At 39.2% G+C, this 12141-nt stretch overlaps 1 protein-coding gene across 6 annotated transcripts in view; it reads right to left on the reverse strand.

The window, feature by feature from the left end:
• The window catches only part of LOC126106409 (gastrula zinc finger protein XlCGF57.1-like), a 327990-nt gene that overhangs the window by 214496 nt on the left and 101353 nt on the right, over nucleotides 1–12141 (reverse strand). For all 6 annotated transcript variants that reach the window (XM_049912684.1, XM_049912683.1, XM_049912681.1 and 3 more), the window contains one exon: nucleotides 4961–5065. In XM_049912684.1, the coding sequence (XP_049768641.1) occupies nucleotides 4961–5065 (105 nt within the window). The remainder of the gene's footprint in view (nucleotides 1–4960; nucleotides 5066–12141) is intronic.

Below are 12141 nucleotides of genomic sequence, written 5' to 3' on the forward strand. Positions count from 1 at the left end.
AGTTTACAGAGTGAAACAAATACCTACAGTGCAGACGAATATGGCTTACTGTTGGCAGAACTGATAAAAAAGCTTGCTGGATGTGAAAATGCAAATGCGCGTGATATTTCAGATTGCATGAACAGTGATGAACAGGATGAAGTGACCAATCTTGCAATTTTTCATATGGTTAGTGAACCCGCTGAAGGCAGTGATGATGAGGAGCTGCCTGAAATTTACCAATGATCACTCACATCGAGGGTTTGGCAGCATTTGATATACCATTGCATTATATCGAGCAGCAAGCGGAAGACACTCCAACTGGCACTATGTGACATAACAGGTAAAAAATGGGGTTGTATTTTCAAACAAAGGACTATGGGCAATTTCTTAAAAATATAACTTATATTTTCGCAAATTGGAAATGTGTGTCTATATATGTACATATAACACAAGTATATACTATATTGTTTTTAATTATTTTTAATCACTATTGTGTCCATTAAATATTTATTATGATCTACCCATTGTTTCAGTGATATTTCCGTGTTATTTGGGTTTTTTGTAATTCAAAGTAGACTCAGCACCAATTAGCTCGAATTACCGAGGCTCTACTGTACTCCATAGGCACACAACTGGATTAGAATCCGTCTGTGATGAATGCTGTCAAGAGCCTTCTGAGAAACTAGAATCAGATAATCAACTTGAGACCCCTGTAAAAATCACTCATTACATCATGCGAGTAATGAGCAAGTTGGTTGCTAGGCCCAACAAAAACTTGGGAAGGTGAACAAACATTCCTGAAAATAGAACATGTAAAATGACCCATATCTCAACAAGTATTTGTTGTTGAGATTTTTTCCCTAGTTTGGAGCAGTACTATCTGCTGTAAGAAGATGGGACACACTCCATATATACACCTACATAAGGAGTATACAGAACCGACTGGTGCCTCTTCTTCTTGTTAAAAGTCCTCCCCACTAAACTAATTTTTCCATATGGTTCACAAGCAAATCTAATGTTCTACAGGCAATTACTTGATACAACGCTTGACCTCCCTCTATTTCAGTTGCTGGTGAGTCTTCCACATTTTACCGTTGTGGTCCATGAAACTTTTGTTCCTGATGTTTTGTCCAGAGTTGTGTTGGACATTGTCATACACGCTCCTGGTTCTCCCAAGCTTGCTAACTGATGGGTGAGATGTCAGAGGGTGAAATAAATACCATATAAAGGAGGAATGATCAGAAGAGAAAATCCTTTTTAAAGATAAAATTTGTGAATCAATTCTGTAGAGCTGCTGTTGATCACTAAGTTTCATGGGTTCTTTTTTACTGTTATAATTGGCCCTATGCTTATACAAGGTGTGATCACAAAGTAATAAAATTTTTTTCTTTTTTAAAGAATCTTTATTTATTGATCAACATCAACTTTGTCTCCTCCTTCAGAGTGATACCCCTCTGATATAACACCTGTGCCAGCACTTTTTCCAATATTGGAAGCACTTCTGGAACTCACTTTTCATTATGGTGTTCAACTTCTTAAGCAATTCTGTTTTTATCTCATCAATGGTGGCAAAATAACATGTTTCATGCTTCTCTTCAGTCTAAGACGAGAAAGAAGTCGCAGAGAGCCGTGTTTAGCAAATACGGTGATTGAGGCAATATAATGGTTTTGTTTTTTGGCAAAAAAGTCACAAAAAAGTATTGAGATGAGAGTAGGAGTTTTATCATGAGTGGTTTTCCCACAATTCTGGTCATTTTCTTCAGTTTGCTTCACACAGATAGCATATAACTTATAAACAATACAACTGCAAAGCTGGAACTCATGACACATTATCCTGTTGTAATCTAAGAAAACAGTAAGAACCTCCTTCACATGTGATCAAACTTGTTTAATATTTTTCAGTGTTTGTTTCCGTTGACAACACCGAGTCTTGATTTTGACGTCATACCTGTATACCCATGTTTTGTCACCTGTTATAACCTTCTAAAGAAGTTCTGGGTCATTCTCCACTTCATTCACCAATTCCTGAATGATGTCTATGCATCATCATTTTAGGTCAAAATTCAACAAGTTTGGAAAAAAATTTGCTGCTATGCATTTCATGCCTAAAACGTCTGAAAAAATTGCTTGGCTTAAGCAGAGGATATGCTGATAACATCAGCAACCTCTCTGATGGTGATTCAACAAATTTCCAAAACCATTTTCTTTCCATTTCAACACTGTTATCATAACTCATGTGCTAGGGCATCCAGGTCGGTTGTCATCTTCAACATCTTCTGGACCCTCCTTGAAACTTTTGTACCACTCATCAACTCTTGTCTTCCTCATAGCACATTTGCCAAAAGCGACATTCAACCTTTTGAATGTGGTGCTGCACTTTATTCCGCGCTTCAAGCAAAATTTAATAGAAATTCTTTGATCCTTCTTTCAGGAAAGGAAAAATTCGTCGAGCACTCGAAAACACATATAACCTGCTTGACTGTCAACAATAAACTACGCATTCAAAACAGCTGAAAATGCAAACATACATCAGCTAATTTTGTAAAAAATTGAACTCTGATATATGAAGCGTGCAAAATTAAAAAACTCCTGTTGCTTTTCACTCACGCCTTGTATATATTTTGACAATTTCTCTATATAGGTGTAGATCATAGTTCATCATTGTAGATAAAATTTTGATACTGAAGAATTTCACTTCATGGTTCCTTAACTGAAGAGCGTACCGTAGTCTATTACAGCTTTCCCTTGTCGGCAAAGGTTTTTGTGTTCCTGCAAATGTATATTCATGCTTCTCTTTTTTGTTACAATGTAGGAAACTTATGATGGCATGCTGAAAAGTAATATCTACATTTTTTTTTATTATGTTGTCCATGTTGGTAGAAGTACACGATGTCATGCATATTAATTGGCTGACACTCCTGCTTCGCTGACGCAAAATGTAATCCTCTTCTGCTAGATGGTTCTGAATTGCAGAGTGTAATGTGATAGTGTGAAACATAACCACATCAGTGAGTGAGAAACAGTGTGTTGTAATCAAGGAGAATTGCCTCACTTTAATTCTCGCACCACTGAAAAAATGAATGAAATAAATATTAGAGTCAGTGGTGTTGAGAAACAGCTGAAATTGTTACAATTGAACACAGCTCCAAGGGACCGATGGAATTTTGTCACATTCTACACTGTATTTATGACACAGATAGCCCCTCTTCTAACTATAATCTATCGTAGAACCCTTGAACAAAAAACCATCCCCAGTTCTTGGAAAAAAGCACAGGTCACACCCATCTACAAGAAGGGTAGTAGAAGTTATCCAAAAACTACCATCCAATATCCCTGACATCGATTTGTTGTAGAATCTTAGAAAATATTTTGAGCTCAAACATAATGAGGCATCTTGAACAGAATGACTCCTCAATGCCAACCAGCATGGATTTCAAAAATATCAATCACGTGAAATCCAACCTGTACTTTTCTCACGACGTACTCAAAGCTTTGGATTAGTGTAGTCAGGTAGATGCAGTGTTTCTTGATTTCCAAGAAGCATTTGACTCAGTACCACACCTACACTTACTGTCAAAAGTGTGATCATACAGGGTATCAAGCGAAATTTGTGATTGGATTGAGGACTTTTTAGCAGGCAGGATGCAGCATGTTATCTCGGATGGAGAGCCATTGTCAGATGTAGAAGTAACTTTGGATGTAACCCAGGGAAGTGTTTTGAGACCATTGCTGTTTATGTTGTATATTAATGACCTATCATACCATATGAACAGCAACATCTGATTTTTTTGCAGATGATGCAGTTATCTACAATGACGTACTGTTTGAAAGAAGCTGCTTAAATAGAATGATCACATAGGCTCAGTAGTGGGTAAAGCAACCAGTTTTAAACCACTCTATGGATACACTACAATCCCCTATGTATCGCTCACTTAGGGATCATGAGAATAAGACTGGAATAATTACTGCATGCACAGAGGCTGTCAAACAATCATTCTTCCCATGCTTCATACGTGAATGGAATGGGGTGAAACTCTAATAACTGGTACAATGGAATGTAGCCTCTGCCATGCTCTTGTGGCAGTTTGCAGATAACCGATGTAGATGTAGTTTCAAATTCCAATAGTTTGCTCACACATGGGAGTACTCTCCCCCTCGGCATGACAATGCCAGACCACACACAAGTGCTGCGACATCTGCAACAATCCATTGCATTGGGTTCACTGTCATCAAACATCTTCCATAACTGTCCAGACTTGGCTCCATCCAGTATTCACGTTTCCAAAACTTAAAGAACACCTTCAAGGACTTCACTTTGATAGTAATGATGCAGTGCAAGCAGAGGTGAGATTGTGGGTCCATTAACAAAGTCAAAAATTCTACAATGATGGTGTCAACAAATTGGTTTTTTGTTGTGACAAATGTGTTTGTCACCAGGGTGACTATGCTGAGAAATAAATACGTTAACATGAAGAATACAGATGTATAAGGTTAATAAATTTTGTTTCATTTAAAAAGCTGTAAGGTTTTTCACATACAAAATTCAGAGGGATTACTTTTCAGGATACCCTTGTACAGGGAATCTTATATATCCTGGATGCCAGTAGAGGAAGAAGTTTATCCTTTACAGATCTGAGGGCTTGACATATTTTCTTTGTTGATCTGAAAACCGGTCTGGCATTATGTTTCTGTAAAATCTTACTGATCTAATAAGATGCATTTTTTATCATTGTCCCTAGGACTTTTATTTGGTGGCAGAGTTCTATTTACTCCTTTCCTGAATAGTCATTTTTTCTGGAAAGTCTGCTTCAGGTGTTTCAGTTCACCATGTAGGTGTCCTGGTGTGCAAATTCTTTTGGCTCTGTTGATGAGAGTTTTCATGACACCCCTTTTGTGTGTGGATGGTTGTCGGAGCTCTTATGTAAATATCTGCTACCAACACACCCGTGGCAGACAAGACACTGGGAAAACAACTCACCTGCCGATCATCCTCGCTCGCTGCCTCCTCTTCATCTTCTTCATTCTCTGTTTTATCAATATTGTATGTGACAGGCCCAAGATAATCTTCTGGAGGCAAACATTCCTGAAATAGTTGAAAGAAAATGCTACATAACACGAGAGATAAGATACAAAACACACTTTCAAGCAAAATTACAGAAAAATAATGAGGCCGCTTCCTTTGGTTTCAGTCTAACAAACGCCTTTGAGGAAGTGATTCCTACTATGAATATGCTACTGTACAAGCATCATACAACAAATGTATTGAAAAACACTGCTGCTGAAATGTAAAACCACTACAGTTGTCATTATCATTATCTTCATCATACAGTGTAGTGTCTACTGGCACATTCCCAGCAATACTGCTGTCCCCATTTGATCCTGTTCCAGGCCAACTGTTCTATAGTGTAATCTCTTATTCTTTTCATTTCATCCAGCATTTTTGGGATTCTACTTACTATGTTGTTCTGTCTTTCCACTGTACTTCAATAGCTGTTGTTCGAATTCCTTTCCCTCATAGTGTATGTCCCATCCAATCATGTTCCCTTTTCTTAACGAGGTTTAGGAGAGGTCTTTCTTTCTTTACTCTTAGCAGTACACAGTTGACCAAAAAGTTGTTACCACGAATATGAAGTATATATTTGAGTGATGCCTCTTCTGTTGTACATGTCCAACAGAACAGACACCACTCATGACGACATTGCTGGTGCACACATTTATATGAAATAGAGAATGGGGAAAGAAAGGAAAGGAGTGGGGGAAATTCGTGAATTCCAGCCCTACAGGGTATTGTGGAATGCAATAGTGAAAGTTGAAAATTTGTTCCGGACTAGAACTCTAACTCTAGCTTCTCATAAGCAGTTGCCTTAACCACTTTGGCTATTTGGACACAATCCCTGACAAACTCAAATGTTCAACTTATCACGCATTGCAATGCAATGTCCCTTGCCCACTAACCCCTACTCACAAATTACTGATTGCCACAGGAGTTCAGATGATGATAGTGCATCTGAACTGAAACAAAGATCGAGAGTTCGTCACGCTCTTACAGAAATGTATATATTTGAGAGGTGTCTGATCTGTCAGACATGTACAGCAGAACAGATGCCACTCATGATGATGCGGCTGGCACATAACAAGACACCACTCAAATATATACATTTCTGTAAAAGTGTGAGACAATCAATGTTCATTTCACTGTGGATGCACTAATATCATTTGAACTTCTGCATAATTTGCGAGCAGGGGATTAATGGACGAGGTATGATGGAGTGCAGCATGTGGTAAGTTGGAAATTTGACTTGATTTGGGACTGTGTCCATATGGCTGAAGCAGTCAAGTCAACAACTCACGAGAAGCGATAAATCCATGTTAAAGTCCCAGTCGAGCATTAATTTTCAACCTTTGCCATTGCACTACCACACTGTCCTGTGCAGCTGAAAGTCGCAAATTCCTGCCCATCCCTTTCCTTTCTTTCCCCATTCTCTGTTTCACATAAAACCAACCAGATGGACGTGTCCGGGTCACCCTCAATAGTAAAAAAAGATATTCCAGCAACATTTTCATAATGATCCTCAAACCCACTTTACTGCCCATCGACTGCATGAGAAATTTGTGCACTTCTTGTCTCAGGATTTGGATGGAAAATAATGTTGTAAATGTTTTAGACAGAATGATTAGGAGTCCAGGAAAGTCATGTACAAGATAAGCATCAGAAACAGGAATCTCATGGACAAATGTCTTAAGAATTCTCCGGCTTGAAATGGGAGTGAAGCTGTACAACATTCCAATGATACAGGCCCTATCTGACACTGATAAAACTGCTCATGTATAAGCTGCAGAAGTGTTATGAGAAATGATACTTGCGGAGTCTAATGTCCTCTTTATGTTAAATGATGCCACATTTCATGTCTTTGACAATGTGAATAACCATGATTCAGTCATTTGGAGAGCAGACAGTCTCCATGAACTAAGAGAGCACGCTCAATCCTATCCAAAAGTTTAACATATGGTGCAGTATTTTTAGGTTTGATGTACTTGGTGCATATTTATTTAATGATCAGACCACAACAGGAGATTCTTACCTGGATATGTCACGGAATTTTACTGTTGATAATCTTTCCCTTACAATCATAACATTACGTTACTTCCAGCAAGATGGTGGACCACCAAATTATTTCTTAGATGCTCAACATTATCAGCATGAAATATCTAGTAGACGCTGGATAGGAAGAGGTGGACCTTTGGCACGGCTGCCCCAGTCACCTGATCTGACTTCGTATGATTCCTGGTTATAAGGAATGGTGAAAGAAAATGTGTATGGTGCAAGGCCTACTGACATTAATGACCATAGAGAACACATAACACAAGTTGTCCACTCTACACCTAGGGAAAAATCTGAAAGTGCTCGGCTTGTACAGTGAAAAGACTACACATGCATTTAGAACCAAGGAGTATAGGTCGAAGAAGTGCACTAATTTCATTTGGACTTGTGTTCGTGGGGTAAGAACTTTTATATTAAAGCAAAATAAAATAAGAATAAAATAATAATAAATAATGAAATAAAAGTTAATCCTATATAAGGGTAACATCTTTTTGGACAACTCTGTATTTCACTGTTGTTCAGCTTTGTTCACCAATTTTATAGTCTCCAGTCTCCTCCAAATCCACATCTTAAATACTTCAATTCTGTCTATCTCGTTGATTGTCCAGCTTCCACAACATGGAGAAAAACACTCCACATGAAGCATTAACCATTTTTTTAAAATTCTGTCCCAAATTTTCTGCAATGTTAGAATTATATAAAAAATGCTTAAGATCTTCTAATATCTATTGAACGCATGGTAATAAAACGTCCAAATTAATGTTAATAAACCTTTCTTTTCTGAAAAGCTTGCTTTGCCATTGCAATTCTTGATCTTATTTCTTTTTCACTCATCCCATTGTCAGTTAACATGCCCCCCAAATATCTGTACTATTTAACAGCATGTCACCTGGATGTTGATGGAATGTCACACCACAGCACATACCAGTGCATTTACCCTAGAGAGAATGTAAGCACAGCATCATATTGGTTGGCAATAACGGATACAGCAGTATGTTCAGCAGTAGATGACACTGTAGCATACACACAAAAAAGGGGGAGAATATACAGGGTTATTACAAATGATTGAACCGATTTCACAGCTCTACAATAACTTTATTATTTGAGATATTTTCAAAATGCTTTGCACACACATACAAAAACTCAAAAAGTTTTTTTAGGCATTCACAAATGTTCCATATGTGCCCATTTAGTGATTCGGCAGACATCAAGCCGATAATCAAGTTCCTCCCACACTCGGCGCAGCGTGTCCCCATCAATGAGTTCGAAAGCATCGTTGATGCAAGCTCGCAGTTCTGGCACGTTTCTTGGTAGAGGAGGTTTAAACACTGAATCTTTCACATAACCCCACAGAAAGAAATCGCATGGGGTTAAGTCGGGAGAGCGTGGAGGCCATGACATGAATTGCTCATCATGATCTCCACCACGACCGATCCATCGGTTTTCCAATCTCCTGTTTAAGAAATGCCGAACATCATGATGGAAGTGCGGTGGAGCACCATCCTGTTGAAAGATGAAGTCGGCACTGTCGGTCTCCAGTTGTGGCATGAGCCAATTTTCCGCGGGGTACATGTGAAACTTGCCCGCACGCGTTCAACCGTTTCTTCGCTCACTGCAGGCCAACCCGTTGATTTCCCCTTACAGAGGCATCCAGAAGCTTTAAACTGCGCATACCATCGCCGAATGGAGTTAGCAGTTGGTGGATCTTTGTTGAACTTCGTCCTGAAGTGTCGTTGCACTGTTATGACTGACTGATGTGAGTGCATTTCAAGCACGACATATGCTTTCTCGGCTCCTGTCGCCATTTTGTCTCACTGAGCTCTCGAGCGCTCTGACAGCAGAAACCTGAAGTGCGGCTTCAGCCGTACAAAACTTTATGAGTTTTTCTATGTATCTATAGCGTGTCGTGACCATATGTCAATGAATGGAGCTACAGTGAATTTATGAAATCGCTTCAATCATTTGTAATAGCCCTGTATATTTTTTTCTTTTGGCATTTGAGGTCTCTCAACCAACAACAGATGTCAACCAACAAGTTTTCTGCAGCATGATATTTTGTACTAATCCAGTGGAGGTCCTAACTTGCTCTCACTGAACGGGAAGTGCAGTATGTCAAAACAGGTGAATTGAGCCTTGCATTCTGTTTTTATCATAAGTTTTCGGTATAAAAATTTAAAAAAAATTATTACATTTGCGCATCCTTCAGAGGGATCAGAAAAAAATTGCTTAATATCGGCTACTGTCTTTTGAATGCATGGTAATAATACATTCAAATTCACAACACTGATTTGTGTATTGACAGTGTTCAGTAAGATGTAAGCAGGTTTTGTTTACTAAGAGGGTAAAACTACTAGAAGATGCAGTCATGCCTTTGCTGAAAGCCGATAACTTCACCAGTTTTCAACACTACAATGTACTACTACTTTAAAAAAATGCTTATGTTGCATCTCAATGTACAATCATTTATTGTATTACAACATGGAAATATTGCTCATACGTACAGTTCAAGACAATACCATTAGATTCTGACATTTTTAACAGTTCTCTAGAGTTCTTCTGTCATGCTGTGATGTCACTCAGCATTGTCATGCTGCTTACTCGGTGATGCACCAAGCTACTCCAAGCTGGGATGCCGAATCGTGGAACAAACAAAAGCCCCATGCAGGTGCCACAACTTGTGGAAGAACTGCAATCACCGTCCCACTTTGAAGATGCATGGCATCCATCCGTATAAGCATTACATGCAAAACAGATGACAACAACCCACAAAAATGTTTTCTATTCCTAACTACTAAACTATTACATGGTTTCATCTATAGTGAACATCATTCATCAGTTAGAGAGATATAGAGCTACAAATCAGTCTGACAGGGTGATGTGTAAAATCACAAATGATATGGAAAGGTTTAAAGATCATGACTGAATTTAAAGTAACAGAAATACTGTTGATTTCAATGGTATGGGCATTAGACCGTGGTCAAAGGCATGTTTTTGTGCCTACTGTTTCGCCTCCTAATTCTGGTATTATGAACACACAATACTGTGGTTTCAATACAACATTTATTTATTTATTGCAAAAGAGACATACAACTTTGGGTATAGAATGCAGATCAAATCAGAGGTAATTGATATTGTCTAAGTGTCTATAACTTACAAGTATCAAGTTACATCATCCTCCCAACCCTGATTAACCTCTAGAGCGTTTATCAGTTGAACGGGACACAGCTTATGGACCCTTCCAAAGTTCATTCATATCTTCCCATCTCTTCCCTCATCAAGATCTATTTTGGTTTTCCTCAACATGGTGTATATACAAACATCCTTCTGTAGGAGACTGACATCACACCATCTGGTGCCTTCATGACCCATCCTCGCTCAGTGAGTTTCATCGAATATTTTGACCGGCATTAGGTACTCTTTCTTCCACCTGCTCCAGAAACGTTCTACCACCTTCTGCCATCACTGAAACTCTTTGAACAACTCCCTTCTAACTGGTGGTTCCACTGGTGGTTACACAGAAATGTGCAAGTGTCAGTGACCCATCCTCGCTCAGTGAGTTTCATCGAATATTTTGACCGGCATTAGGTACTCTTTCTTCCACCTGCTCCAGAAACGTTCTACCACCTTCTGCCATCACTGAAACTCTTTGAACAACTCCCTTCTAACTGGTGGTTCTGGACCTGTGAGCGGTGTCATTAGTCGATCATTTACACAGAAATGTGCAAGTGTCAGTGACCCATCCTCGCTCAGTGAGTTTCATCGAATATTTTGACCGGCATTAGGTACTCTTTCTTCCACCTGCTCCAGAAACGTTCTACCACCTTCTGCCATCACTGAAACTCTTTGAACAACTCCCTTCTAACTGGTGGTTCTGGACCTGTGAGCGGTGTCATTAGTCGATCATTTACACAGAAATGTGCAAGTGTCAGTGGCTCAGATTCATCTGCCCCTCAAGTAATTGGTCTTGAATTTAGTGCTGCTTTTATGCTGACCTGGATTGTGTTGAGACTTCCTTCATCCACCTGCAACCATTCTAACACTTTCCTCAGGAAGAGTTTATCAGATCCTACCATCCATTCCCATCTTCCTCCCCACCAAGGCACTTTTGGGCGATGAATTTTCATTTGATAGCTCTGTGAGTAAGGTAATCATATATATTGCTTGCATGAGAGCCTGCCAGAGGTCTTTCAGCTCCGTGTGCATGAGATGGCAGGCAATAACATTTTCAGTGTAAATTGTGCTGGGCACTCCTGATCTTCCCACAAATATTTGTTGGCATATCTGAGCACAGTTGCAGGTGCAAGGCGCACGTTGTAGGACATGCAAATAGATCAATGCATGCTTCCTTCATAATATATCCTTGGCTGAGGTATAACGGACCAACAAAGGCTGATGTATAATGGGCCAGTGACTTCTTACCAGACTTCTTACCAGACACATTCAGCTGATAATGGAACCTCTGTTTGTAGCGCTAAGTGAACCTTCACCACCTTGCAGAGTAGGCACCTGTATAGAACATTTTTCATTTGCTTGTTGAGCTCTAAGAATCCAGAGTTCTTATCTCACTTCAGATAACACTCTGTTTACTATAATGTGATGCAGGCGAATGTGAGTCTGCTGCTTCAGTAAGTAGGTGAAATGATGCAGTCTATCAAGAAGTATTGAATGGTGTCTATCTCTGGGTGATGCTGCGAATGCAGGCATCCACAGAGACAAACGAGACCATTATCCGAGAATGGCCTCAAACAAGATATCTTATAATTTTATGGCAGAGGCAAATTGTTGTACAGAGAATGCAGTTTGGCCGCGAAATGTTGTTGTTGAACAACCTGAATGCAATAACTACATGCTTCATGCAAGTCTAATGCTGTGAGTTCTCCAGATGTCCTATTTTCTTCCATTAACTGTTGTCTGAAATGAAGTATCCTTCCTGTAATTCACAACAGTTTGTAATAGTTACTATACTGTGTAGCTATTAAAATAGGGCGTGCTGTTTTTACCATGAAGATCTGGTCTGTTAATTTTTTTCTTTTCTGGCAAGGGATGGTCTTTTGTCC

Source organism: Schistocerca cancellata, chromosome 10, assembly GCF_023864275.1.
Source record: "Schistocerca cancellata isolate TAMUIC-IGC-003103 chromosome 10, iqSchCanc2.1, whole genome shotgun sequence".
NCBI classification, from domain to species: Eukaryota; Metazoa; Arthropoda; class Insecta; order Orthoptera; family Acrididae; genus Schistocerca; species Schistocerca cancellata.